General features: G+C 48.8%; 1 protein-coding gene across 1 annotated transcript; it reads right to left on the bottom strand.

Moving 5' to 3' along the window:
- Positions 1-411: 411 nt before the first annotated feature.
- KLHL28 (kelch like family member 28) lies at positions 412-13,701 on the bottom strand. Its single transcript, XM_063147692.1, has 5 exons — positions 13,613-13,701; positions 10,659-11,557; positions 8,947-9,390; positions 7,121-7,329; positions 412-658 (listed from the first exon to the last, which is right to left on the bottom strand). The coding sequence occupies exons 2-5, from the start codon at positions 11,555-11,557 to the stop codon at positions 495-497; spliced, it is 1,716 nt and encodes a 571-aa protein (XP_063003762.1). The 5' UTR covers positions 13,613-13,701; the 3' UTR covers positions 412-494.
- Between the last annotated feature and the right edge of the window lie 536 nt (positions 13,702-14,237).

The raw sequence follows: 14,237 nt of genomic DNA, 5'->3' as shown, positions 1-14,237 counted from the left end.
CCCTTATAATTAACTGTTCATAAAAAACTGTGAAGCAATGATGATCTCTCAATGCAATGATGGAGCCAGACATCTATCAAGACAGTTTGTGCAACACGCTCAAAGGGTCCCTTGTCTTCAGTAAGGTTACCTTTGTCAGCTGGAGGAGGGAGGAGGAAGAGGCGAAAGCTCTACGAGCCAGGGAGTTTCTATGCCTACTTCAGGCAACACAGTGCTCCGTGTATTGAGATAAATTATTTCGTATCAGTGATAGTACGCAACCTGGATCCCCATTCGAAACACGGCCCCATTTTTCTCCCCGTTTTTATCTGATCAACAACAACCAGGAACAATTCTCAGCTGGGGGTTAACCTGCCTGCATTTCAATTAAGCCTCCCCGCTCCCCTGCCCTCCCCCCCCCCCCCCCCGGTTTCTCCCATCTCCAAGAAACACAGCTTCTGGTCTCCACAGGCTGGGCATCTTCTGTGCCAGTTGAGTCCTCGAGTGCATCCTCTTCAAAGTGCAGTTAAGCCAAAATTGCATCGGCAGTACATCATACCAGCTGTGTCCAGCCAGCTATCGGATATGGGGTCATATTTCTGTACCGTGTTCAGGTAGGATGACCCTGAATGTCCACCAACTACGTAAAGGTAGGTGTCAATTACAGCTGCGCCAACTCCTATCGGGGGTGGGAAGGAGGAGAAAGGCAAAAAAGAAGTTGAATGTTAGGATATTAACTTTCAGAAAGAGAGGGAGAAAGAAAACTCATTTTAAAATCAGACTCTAGACTAGTGGTGAGTTGCTCACAGTCTCTTCATGTGTCTTTACTCAGGAGTTAAGTCGCACTGAATTCAGGAGGGCCCACTTGCCTGCTACTGTACATAGGATCTTAACACCCGTTTATTGGTGGACTTTGTTCACCCAGTAACTTTGTTTATTTAACAGGTTTACATGCAACCCATCAATATAGATATTCTCAGGGTGGCTCTCAACAATAAATGTAATAAAAACAAATGCAAAGCAGTCACAGACTCTCAGCCCAACCTACCTCACAGGGTTGTTGTGAGGATAACATGGAGAGGAGGAGAATTATGTACGCTGTCTTAGCTTCCTCGGAGGAAAAAAGGTGGGATATAACTGTAATAAATAAATGTTTCGCCCCCAGATTGTGGAATGGCCTGACAGAGGAGATTCATTAAATTAACTCTCTCTGTGATTTTAAGACAGCTTTGAAAACTAGCCTTTTCCAGCAGGCCTCCCCAGACCCAGAAGAATGTGAAATCAAGTATTTTTGAGCTGTGTTGATTCTTGTACTAATGTTGTTCCCCGCCTTGATCCAAAGGGAGAGGCGCGTAAGAAATAAATAAATATATTATTATATTCCCAGCATGTGAACATTATTTACTGACTAATTGCTGTGGATTGCCTTTGTCGTGTTCATTCTAGACTCTGAAGTGTGTGTGTGTGTGTGTGTGTGTGTGTGTGTGTGTGTGTGTGTGTGGAGATGCTATGTTTGGTGAACTAACATTTTCCATATAGCATTGTTTTACATTATTTTTTAAATTTATATTATTGTGTTGATTATAGCAGCTATAATCAACACAACATAGCTGATATTGTGTTGATTATATATAATATAGCTGATACTGATTTGGGGGGTTGCTTGTTTTTGATTTCTGTATTTGTGTATGTAAGTTGCTTTGAGGCTGCTTTTTGCGGTGGTGAGAGATGCATAAACTGAATACATAGTAATAATGCCATCATCCGTCGTGATGCAGCATTAAGCATTTTAATGGACTGCTGCGTTTGGTGTGGTTTAGTGCAAAAAGGCACCTAATAGAGACCAAAAAAAAGTTATCACAGTGTGCACAGCACAGCATCTGAGAGAGGGGAGGCCGCGATTCAGCTCCCTCTCCAGCTCAGCCCTTTCCCTTCCCTTCCCTTCCTACATCATGATGTCTGGAGTAAGTCCATAACTTGAGTTGGCCATGGGCCATTGACTAGGGCTGTGAACGGCATCAGCAGAGAAGGCACCTCTGGGGAAAAGGCAAAGGCCTTTGAGCACCTAAGTCGTGTCTTGTTAGGCCAGCTGGGGGCAGAGGCAAACAGCTTGTCCATGGTTCGCTTTGTGACATCACAATGCATTCTGGGAAGGAGCGGCACAAACTGCCGCTGGTTTCTACTGCCAGATCCATAGGTCACGGAGGCCCACGTGGGCCCACCCAATTCAGGAAGGGCCAGCCAGCCACAACAGAAGGTGCAGCATCTCCACCGCTCACTGTTACTCTGGGACTCAGCTTAATCACAATGAACAATTCCACTAAGCTCATTAGAGTTACTGTAGAAATCAGGGCTACTGCCACTGGAAATTGCTTGGGGGATCAAGTCCTAGGTCAGCCCTCAAAACACACTACTGAAAAGGAGACAACGGGCCATCCATATCCAACGCCAGGGTCGCCATCTGTACCGTTTCAGGCCATGGCTGCTTTGATGCGCTCCGCTGTAGCCTGGGCTTCCAGGTTCTGCTATGGGGCAGATCTTCAGAATCATAGAATAGCAGAGCTGGAAGGGGCCTACAAGGCCATCGAGTCCAACCCCCTGCTCCATGCAGGAATCCACCCTAAAGCATCCCTGACAGATGGTTGTCCAGCTGCCTCTTGAAGGCCTCTAGGGTGGGAGAGGCCACAGCCTCTCCAGGCAACTGATTCCATTGTTGTACTGCTCTAACAGTCAGGAAGTTTTTCCTGATGTCCAGCTGGAATCTGGCTTCCTTTAATTTGAGCCTGTTATTCCGTGTCCTGCACTCTGGGAGGATGGAGAAGAGATCCTGGCCCTCCTCTGTGTGACAACCTTTTAAGTCTTTGAAGAGTGCTATCATGTCTCCCCTCCATCTTCTCTTCTCCAGGCTAAACATGCCCAGTCCTTTCAGTCTCTCTTCACTGGGCTTTGTTTCCAGACCCCTGATCATCCTGATTAGCAAGGGTCTGGTTTGGCTGCATATCTCACGGGAGCAAGATGGGGAGAGATCAGCCCCACGGAAAGCTCCAGGTGGCGCTGCAGACCCAGGCTGAGTCAGCTGCCTTGAGGCTGGTTGGCTCTGCCTCCACACCGACTGAGGCCTTGTCTCGGAGAGGGGCCTGGTCTGTTTTAGCAGGCCTGAAGCTGTGCTGACGTGGGAGTGGCTGTGGCATGCCAGTGTCCTTGCGGCCGGAGGCCTCGGAGTCTGATCACAGCGAGGCAAGCTCCTCTGGAGGGAGGGGAGCTGACGCCTGGGACCCTTCCAGGGAACTGGGTCCTGGGGAGGTGGAAGCTTTGCGATGCCTTTCGGTGTGCTTGAACAGTTCATTCTGGAGCCTGTTCTTCAGAGGACAAAGAGTCCGGATCCTCTTCAGGACAAGGGTTTGGGGTCCTGGTCCATGACATCATCTTCCTCCCAGCTCTTGCCCAAATTCTGTTTCTGTTCTAGGGGCAAAGCCGGATGTGTCTTCATTGCCAGCTTGTGAGTCAAGGAGGCTATGATCTTGTCCAAACTGAGTAAAACTAACAAACGCTGCAAGAGGGTGGCAAGAAAAAAATGGCTTTCGGACGACTTAAGAGATATGATCTGGAGTCATTGGAGCACCTCAACATCCCTCAGTCTAAGTGACTGAAGGCCTCCTAGGCTACTAGCATGAAGCCCACCTCACTGTAAAGCCCATGCCACGAGGAGGAGTCCTGCTCCTTTCCCACTGTTTTGCCCCTCATGAATAATGCAAACGTGGCTCATGCATAATGAATCCCCACTCTGAAATGTGCGTGTGGCATATGCGTGGCCACGTGGCTCATGCATAATGAATCCCCACTCTGAAATGTGCGTGTGGCATATGCGTGGCCCTGCCCACGCCCTTGTGTGCCTCAATTGGCTGCCTCTGTCCGCTTCCCCATCCCGGGAAGACAGACCGGGGCCCGCCATCATGCTGCACTGATTGGGCCAGCTGGGCTGTCTGTCATCCTGCTGGGAAAGGGCAGAGGAGATTAACTGCTATTAAAACTTGAGCATTGAATTTTTTGAAGTTTCAAAATTTTCTGTGCATCTACACTGCTCAAGCTTCAGTTTAAAACAAAAATGAGAAAAATAAGACTTACAACACCGTATTCTAAGATGTTTATGAAGTTACATCGTTTTAACAAACCTTTACTCACTGAAAGGGGGAGTGGCTCTGATTTCTGTGGGGCTATGAATCCATTCTGGATTTAAGAACGTAAGAAGAGCGCTGATGCTGGATCAGCCCGAGGGTCCATCTACTCCAGCACTCTGTTCACACAGTGGGCAACCAGCCATTGGCCAAGGACCAACAAGGCAGGACATGGTGCAACAGCACCTTCCCACCCATGTTCCCCAGCAACTGGTACATCTAGGCTTACTGCCTCTGAGCCTTATTATTATTAAGTAGCACATAGCCATCAGGGCTAGTAGCCATTGATAGCCCTCTCCTCCAGGAAATGTATCCAACCCCCTTTTACAGCCATCCAAATTGGTGGTCATCACTACCACAGGATGTGGTAGCGAGTTCCATAATTTAACTATGTGCAGTGTGCAGAAGTCCTTCCTTTTATTTATCCTGAATCTCCCACCAATCTGCTTCATGGGATGAACTCGGGTTCTAGTATTTTGAGAGAGGGAGAAAAATGCCTCCCTCTCCACGTTCTCCACACCATGCATGGTTTTGTACACCTCTATCAGGTCTCCCCTTAGCCTCCTTTTCCCAAGCTAAACAATCCCAGCTGTTTTAACCTTTCCTCATTGGGAAAACGCTACAGTCTCTTTTCTGCACTTTTCCCAGCCCTACAATATTATTTTTTAGGTCCAGTAACCACAACTGTACATAGTATTCTAAGTGTGGTCACACCACAGATTTGTATAAAGGCAGGATGATACTAGCAGTTTTATTCTCAGTTCCTTTTCTTATAACGCCTAACATGGAGTTTGCCTTCTTTAAAGCGGCCGCATGCTGGGTGGTTGAGCCGTCCACAAATCCAAGATCTCTTTCTTGGTCAGTAACAGCCAGCTCTGATCCCATCAGGTTATACTTGAAGGTTTTTTTGTCCCAATGTGCATCACTTTACACTTGCTTACATCTGGCGTTTCGATGTCCACTTTCCCAGCTTGGAGAGATCCTTTTGGAGCTCCTCTCAATCCCTTTTTCTTTTAACCACTTTAATTAATTTGGTCCAATCAGCAAACTTGGCTACTTCACTGCTCACTCCTAATTCCAGATCATTCATGAACAAGTTGAAAAGAATTGGCCCCAATACTGATTCCTGTAGTATCCCACTATTTACTTCCCTCCATTGGGAGAATTGACCATTTATTCCTACTCTCTACTTTCTGTTCTTTAACCAGTCGCTAATCCGTAAGAGGACCTCTCCTCTAATTCCACGACTGCTCAGTTTGTTCAGGAGTATTTTGTGAGGGACTTTATCAAAAGCCTTTTGGAAGTCTAAGTAAACAATGTCCACTGGATCACCCCGGTCTACATGTCTATTGACATTCTCAAAGAACTCTAAAAGATTACTGAGACAGGACTTGCCTTTGCAGAAGCCGTGATTCCTTTTCAGAAGAACTTGTCCTTTTAGATGCTTACTAATTTTGTCTTTAATAACGCTTTCAACCAATTTACCTGGAACAGACGTTAAACTACCTGACCTGTAATTTTCCAGTTCTCCTGTGGATCCCTTTTTAAAAATTGGTGTCACATTGGTTATCCTCCAGTCCTGTGGCACAGAGGCTGAGCTTAGGGACAAGTTGCATATTTTGGTTAGAAGATGAGCAATTTCATAGTTGAGTTCTTTGAGTATTCTTGGATGGATGCCGTCTGGGCCTGGTGATTTATTTGCTTTCAATTTGTCAATGAGGTTGAGAACTTCATCTTTTGTCCCCACTATTTGCCTCAGTTCCTCAGACTCCCATCCTGGAAACATCAGTTCAGGTACAGATATCTCCTCTATGTTTTCTGCAATCTCGCTGTCCTCCTTTAGTACTCCTTTTAACTCCATTGTCATCCAATGGTCCACCTGCTTCCCTAGCTACTTTCCTGCTTCTGATATACGTAAAGAATTCTTTATTGTTGGCCTTGATATTATTAGCGATGTGCTCTTCAAAACGCTTTTTTGCATCTCTTATTGTTTGCTTGCATCTCCTTTGTGCCAGCTTGTGCTCCCTTTTATTTTCCTCACTGGGGCAAGACTCCCATTTTCTGAAGGAAGCCCTCTTTTCTATAAATAGCTACCTTGACACTGCTAGTTAACCATGCCAATGACCTCTTGGACTTGGTGCTACCTTTTCTAACATGTGGCATATATTTTAGCTGAGCTTCTGTTAATGTGGTTTTGAGTAACTTCCACACATTTAACCCTCTTGACTCCCCCTTTCAACTTCTTTTTCACCAGTTCCCTTATTTTAGAGAAGTTTCCTCTTTTGAAGTCAAATGTGGCTGTGTTGGACTTCCTGGGCAGTTTCCCACTTAGCTATAAATCTAGTCTGACAGCACAATGGTCACTGCTACAAAGTGGTCAGTCAGATTTCAGCCAGAACCAACCAGAACTCTTAAGGATCTATCCAAGGTGCAGAAACGATTCTGGGGATAGGGTTCAGCACCTCGGATAGTTCCTTTAGAATTCTGGCTGGTTCTGACTGAAACAAACACAGAATGGATTCATAGCCCCACGTAATTTGGAGCCACCAGCCTCCACTTCCCTTGATGCACGGTTATCTGCTGGACTATCCTCACCAAAAGAGGACTGGAAGTGAGGAGGAAACAGTTAGATGGGGGTACAGCCTTTTAGAGTGCTCCGGCCTGCTCCTGAACTATTAGGTGCATAAGCAATGTTTAGTGAAGTCCCACTTGACCCCTTTCCCAGGGTTCGTTGGTCTTATCACAGGGAGGATGGTTTCCTTTCTGCAAAGCAGAGGCATGGAGAAGTTTGGGGTAGCCTTACATGACTTCACCAGGCACCATCCTACCTGCGTGGCACATGTGAAGCAAAGAAGGCCCTTGTGGTTTCATTCGTTGCTAGGAACTGCCCATCCCAGCCATCCCTTCAGTCACCTAAGGGCAGCAAACTTTAGCCAGCCAGAAGCAATGCACGGGATTCTTCCTACCTGTACGGGGCTCCTTCATTGGCCGACAAACAGTCCATTGGTTTTGGTGAGGGTCGTATCGCTCGATGCTGGACAAGTGGGAAACGCCATTGTGCCCTCCGACTACGAAAATGAAGCCCAGCATAACCCCGACACCAAAGTTTATTCTTTTATCAGCCATTGGAGCGACCGTCTCCCAGGAGTCTTTGCTGGGATCGTAACGTTCCACACTACAGATGCAGACAAACGACAGGGTTTAACGACAACAGTTGGTACTGATTAATATCTAGAGGGGTCCTCTCAGCTGCATTCAGGAGGGATTCCCAGCATGAAGCAAATCCCACATGAATGCAGCTACAATGGCCTCTTGAGATAATAGATAGTACAAGAGTTATTCGTCTCAAGATATTCTGAAAGCACAGAAAAGCGCGACATACAAAGAAGAAAAGATGGATCAAAGAAACAACACCTGAACAATATTCTTGGCACAAAAGGAAGCAAAAACTGTGAATTACCTGGACGCCAGGGGTTCACACGAGTGAGGAGGAAAAGGGGGATGCAGCTAAATGCATCCAGTCACGTCACAAACAGCACCGCCTTATGGCATCGGATCATGTTTCCCCAAGTATTCTGCAAGGTCAAGACCCTCGTCTCCATGCACAGTCCCACATATACCGGAAGTACAAGGAATATTTCCCACAACTATGGGACTATGTTCCCTAAGAGGCCTATCAAAGAGCAACCACTGAGGAAAGAGATGGCACCGAATGCAAAACAAAAAGGAAGAGGCGCACGCGTGTGTATGTACGAGAGAGAGAGAGAGACAGAAAAGTGGAGCATCCATGAAAGCTTATGACAGAATAAATTTGTTAGCCTTTAAGGTGCGTCACTCAACACTGAACAAGTGGGAAACACCATTCTGCCCTCCAGCTACAAAAATGAAGCACAGCATAAACTTGACACTACGATTTATTCTTTTATCAGCCATGGGAGCGAATGTCTCCCCGAAACTAAATTATATAAACTTGCTGAAACTTGACTTTATCGTATTGGCAAACGGCACTATAAGACAATACTGTCTCGGCTGGATTTAAGTAGTCAAGGTTGGTGCAATTTTAACTCCACTAAAAGAATTTGGAATTTAACTGTTTTGTATAAAGTTGGATTATCTTGGCTACTGCGAGTCTTCAGACTGGAATGGACTAAAAATTAAAGTATGTAAAGAACCCAGTTGTTGAAAATGGACTGTAACACAGAGGTCCTGGCTTTCTATGGGTCGGGTACAGAGGAGTTCCTGCTCCAATGCACAACCAGACGCTAACTTAATAGTTAATTAAGATATTTAAATGACGAAGCTCCCTAGTCTGTTAGGACTCTATTGCCTATGGGCTTGAATCTTGGGCCGATACCCCTGCCACATCGGCAAGGACCCCCTGCCCTTCCTTCAAGTGAGCAGGAGAGTAAAAACAAGGCCTGAAGAAGGCAGGATGCTGCCCTGGGAACACTCTTGCTCTATAAATAGCTCAGAGCCAGCAAGCCCTGGGACAGTTCTGGGCCTCCAGAGCCTCCACTCAATTTAAAGCTTCATTAAATGCTCAATTTTGCTCTCTGTAGAATTGCATTGAAGGAAAACACCTTGAACTCTTCTGTAGGTTTCAGCTGAAGATCTCAGAGAATTCCTTGAACAAAATCTCCAGAGCTAGAATTAATGAGGCTCAGTGGGAGTAAATACTGGTTGTTTGTCCGAAGCGTTTGCGTATGATAACTAAACACATCATCTCTCTCCCCCTCTCTCTCCACGCATAGAATAGTTTTCTTCCAAACCTCGCTGACCCCACAGTACTCACCTGTTCATGTGAGCCGGGCCATAGCCGCCAATGGCATAGATCATTCCATCCAGAACAGCCGCAGCGAAACAACTCCTGGTTTTACTCATTGGTGCTACTGGCTGCCACTCCTTAACCTTCGGAATGTACTTCTCCACCAATTGCAGATAGGACTGTCCGTCATAGCCCCCTAAGGCGTAGATTTCCCGGGAGAGAACGGCGACCCCCAAGGTGCTCCGGCTCTCATTCATACTTTCAATGGCCGTCCAGGTGTTTGTATCTGGGTCCCAACATTCCACAGAGTTTTCGTGTTTCCGATAGTTGATGTCTTGACACATGTGGGTTGCAATCCCTCCTATCACGTAGATTTTCTGATCAAGGACGCAGATTCCAAACTCATAGCGAGGGACGCTTAGAGGTGCCAAGCCTATCCAGGAGTCATTCTGAGGAAAGTACATCTCAACACTGGGAAAGGAGGAGGGGAGAAAAAAGGTAATGGGGCAAAGACCACCATGCAGAAGGGTTGAACTTTAAAATACTTTTGATCTACAGTTTCCTGGCCTAAACAAGCGTTTATTCTATTTCCCCAATTAGACTTGCCTGACATTTAAACATCATCTTAAACAAAGAACAGGAACAAGAAAATGTAAGCTATGAGGGCTAGGAAGGAAGCTAAGATAGCTAGCTTTTAAAATAACTTTCCTACATTTGTTAATGCTGAACTGAAATAAACACTGACGTTTGCTCAGTGGGGACTGTGAAGGGACATGGAGAAAACTTTCTCACACCAGTGCTCTCGAAAAGAAACTTCCTGAAACTCAGATGCAACCAAGGCCAAGATGAATTGTCCCCAGCAAACAGAGCTCACTCCTTTCATGAAGTGGAGGATTCTACTCGATCTTGTGTGTGTGTGTGCACGTGTGTGCAGTATGACTCTTAAAATTTGCAAGAACAGGAAGAGGACTTTCCAGAAGGCAGCTGGCACTCCACGTATAAGCTCATCCAGAAGCTCTACAGCTAGTGAGCTCTGGAGGAGAACTGCCAGCATGCCCACCACATCCTTGAATTGTCACACTGACAGCTCTGAGGGTTGACAAAGAAATTATCCTGCCAATTTCCTTTTTTCAAAGGGAAGCAGTTCTTGTAGCTCAGTTCAGATCTCACCTCTACCATGGACTCACGTTAAGCTTGATCCTAATGATTTCATTCTTCATTTTGAGTTTGTAAGTCACCTTTGAATTCTTTTATTTTTAAAGGCATGAAGGCAGGATGTCAATGATTAGAATAAATAACATATCCCTGGACAAATAGGGCAAACCTTCATTCCCTGACTGTTAGATACTTGTGATCCTTACATGGTCACTGTCAGTGAGCATGAATAACAGAATAAAGAACTTGCAATTTTGTATATGATAAACAACCACCAATTATCATAGAATAGCAGAGTTGGAAGGGGCCTATAAGGCCATCGAGTCCAACCCCCTGCTTAATGCAGGAATCCACCTTAAAGCATCCACCTTAAATACTTTCCTGAGGGTTTTCCATCCCAGATCTTTTCCTGATCTAAGGGACTGAGGGCAGGACAAGCCACTGGAGGCTGTCAACCAAACCAACACTCTGCTGTGTTCAGCTGTGGGACGTCTAACCCATTGGCCACTGCCTTGACTCATGAACAAAAGAGATCAACAAAACTTCTGACATCCAGCCCTTTGCTGTCTGTTGCTATTCCTCACCTTTCCAAGCAAGCAAAGAGTCCAGCTTTCCCTCCCACAGCACAGAGCACTTTAGGAGGGCAGCGAGGGCGAGTTGTCAGCACTGTCTGGTAAGAAAGCCTGTGTTCAGGCATGAAATGGTACTTCAGGGCTTCATTCAGCAGGTGCTTACAGGTGTGATCATCACGGATGAGATGATTGGCTTCGTAGAGCCTCGTGAGGAACTTAACACTCAGCAGAGGCAGCCGCACACAGTGCAGGAGCTGCGCAAGGTACTTCTGGCGTTCTTGAACGTCGTACTTGATCCAAGACTCCAGCGCATAGAAGACCATCTCCTCAGTGACCACATTCAAGCAGTCATTGGAGGCAATTTCATCCAGCTCAGAATGAGTAAGTTCAAAAAACTCTTCTGTCTGGCAAACGTCTTCAAAGTTCTGGCAAATGTATTTGTTGGCAGCCAAGTAGAGGTCATGGCAGCCGTACGTCTCAGCAAAGCGGGAGATCCCAATGCAGTTGCCCGGGTCCAGCTGGCTCTCCAAGAAGGTGCAGCACTCCTTCAGCACGAGCTTGATTTGCAGGAGGTTGGCAGCAGGCAGAAGGGACTCGACCGTGTCCTGGGATATGAACACCGTCCCCGTGTAGGCATATTCCACTATAGCCTGCAGGGCCGCCTCAGCAATGCACTGAAATTCCACCTCTGAGTTCTCCTTCTCAGAGAGGTTGCCACTGAACATGGCCTTAAAGTATGGACTGATGCTGGCAAGCACCACCTTGTGGGCATGGATCTTGACATCTCCCACACGAAGGATGATGTCGCAGAGCTCATGGTGCTGCCGGAGGAGGTTCAGGCCCTGCAGGAGTTGTTCGGAATGCAAAGGAGTTAAATTGGCAATCATGTAGGTTGGAGACGACTGGTCCATCTGTGGAAAAATGGTGGGGTGGGGGATTAAGATTTAGCAGAGCTGAAGCCTCAAATGCAGCACATAACAAGACCATGCCTCATGCTGTATCTTAAAGACATCAGTATAAAACACAGACACAATTTTAATCTTCGTGGCACCTATAACTCCACACTTCAGAAAAGTCAGAGGAATTTCCACAGATATCCCAGGTGGTCTCAACTACACAGTAAACAGCCGAATGTCTCGTCAGAGCATTCTCTTGGCATTGTGGTTCAAATCCTGCCTTGGTTTTATAACCTTGCCCTGACTTGCCCTTGTCGATAACCTTACAAAGGAGGCATCAGAATCAACTGGATTTAAATGGAGAACCTTCAAGTCTGAAACATTATTAGATGTTAATGATAATGTTGATTAATTCCTTATATAGTGCCATCACTGTGCGTGGTAATTTACAAAATATGTAAATGTGCTACTCCAAGGGACTTAAAATATGAACTTCAGCACAGGAGAAACAACAGGAATTGGAGGGAAATGGAGGCAGGGAATAAACAGGAGATGCTTAATTGCATGCACTCAGGCTTCATTACAATAGGAACGGGGACAAAGGGATATCTGGTAGCAAGAGACCCCAAGTTGCAAGGTGAAGAAGGAAGAAGCACACTCGCCCTCCCCAGGCCTCACTGACCTAGTCTGGAAATAAATGCTCCCAAGTCCCTGTCGGCCAGCTCTGGGCTTCATTGTGCTTTTCCCCCAGCAACTCTACAATAGCTTTACACAGACTCCACATACACCCGTGTTCTCAGACTGCCATTTCTCTACCGCTGCCGCACAAATTCTTTTGTGGGAAGCAGCCGGAAAAGGAAGGAGAGAAATAGTTCGAGTAGTGCCCAGCCACTTAGGGATAATTCAGTCGGCCAGTGTTATGGCACATGGAATCTGGAAACAATTTCCACGTAACTGGATGGCGACCCGGGTGGGTGTGTGGGTGGAGGCCTGTGCCTGCCCTTGCTCTCATGCAGCCCGGCCTGCTCCTACTGCTTCTGTGGAACTCTCCGCCTCTTGGTCCAGCGGTGCGCTGGCTTCCTCCATATCACAGCTCACGAGGGCTCTGGCTGCCTATCCTCAAGCTGCCTGAAGCATCGGCTTTTAATGGCCCCGTTCAGAAGGCACCTTAAACCACGGTGGACAAGGCAGAAAGCCTTCTTCACCATGGTTGACGCCGTGGTTTAAAGTGTCTTCTGAACGGGGGCCAATGCCTCTGACCCGGCATTGATTCGTTTGGAAAGCCTGGTCGAAGCCGTTGGACGCGTCACCTCCAGTGGGAGAGAGAGAGAGACAGAGTATCTGTGTGTGTGTGTGTGTGTGTGTGTGTGAGAGAGAGAGAGAGAGAGAGAGAGAGAGAGAGAGAGAGAGAGAGAGAGAGAGAGAGAGAGACAGAGGACGCCGGGGCAGCCACAACGCCCTGCAAGGGGCACGTGGGCTGGGGGGCCTCGGGCTGGGGGTCGGCCTCTGGGCTACAACTTTGTAAACCACTCAGAGAGCTTCGGCTATTGGGCGGTATAAAAACGTAATAAATAAATTAAATAAATAAATAAATTCAGGGGGCCGCGGCTGCCCGGCAACATCCTCGCCTGAGAAGGGGCGGAGCGGGAGGGAGAGGAGGGCGGGAGGCGCCCTCCGAAGAGCTGGGGGGATTTCGACGGGCGCTCACCCCCCCCCCAAACACACGGCGCACGCGACGGAGGGGCATGTGCAGAGTGCAAAAGGGCCGTTCTGGCTGGGAACCTCAAGGCGGGGTGGGGCGAGAGAGAGAGAGGGCGGAGGGAAGGGGGAGTCTCCGTAACCCGAGCCCCTCTTTCTCGCCTGAGGGCGATTCGGGAAAACCTCGGGGGCGGTGTGTGTGTGGGGAGGTGTTAGAGGAAGCCCCCTCCTCACGGGGTCCCGCGTCGGCGGGGTGGGGGCGATCGGCTCCAGCCCCCCCCCCCTCCGCGCCCCGGTGTGAGAGGCCAGAAGGGCGCAGGGGCTGCTCGCCCATCCTCCGCCCCCCGCCTTAACCTCGGGGCGGGGGCTCACCGGAGTCACGCGACTGCGGCCCGGAGCGGTGCGGGCGGAGGCCTCGGCGGGCTCCTCTCAGGCACAACAACGCAGGCGGCGGCGGCGGCAGCAATGGGGCGGGGGGAGGAGAGGAAGAGGCGACGGCGGCCCCGGTGCGTCACTTCCGGGCGAGGCCTCCTCCTCCTCCTCCTCCCTCCGCCTCCTCCTCGCCCGGCGAACCTTTTGGGATTCGGGGGCAGCAGCGTCTCTTTTTGTAAACAGCCGCCACAAGTGGGGATAAGACCAGTACCTCATACCGCTCGTACACCAGCTGCCCGCCCCACTCGGTTTCATGAGGGAAGGGACTACACTTCCCAGCGTCCCCCGCGCGCTCCGGCTCGCGTCGTCCTGGCTGCTGTCAGCGCCCCCTCCCTCCCTCCGTCCCCGGCGCGCAGGCGCAGTGGCTCCGTCGCCGTGGCTGAGGCGGCGGAAGAGGCGGCGGCGCCGAGGAGGCGGCGGCTGCTGCTGCGGCTGCTTCGGCGGTGACGCGTTTCCCTGGAGACGGCGATGCTCCCCTGTGAGGGCCCCGGCGGCGGCGGCGGCGGCGGCGGCGGCCTCGGGAGCCTCGGGGCGGGCTGGCGGGGCAGCGGCCGAGCAAGGCCCC

Source organism: Elgaria multicarinata, chromosome 2, assembly GCF_023053635.1.
Source record: "Elgaria multicarinata webbii isolate HBS135686 ecotype San Diego chromosome 2, rElgMul1.1.pri, whole genome shotgun sequence".
Lineage (NCBI taxonomy): Eukaryota > Metazoa > Chordata > Lepidosauria > Squamata > Anguidae > Elgaria > Elgaria multicarinata.
This window is presented reverse-complemented; position numbering and strand designations above follow the sequence as displayed.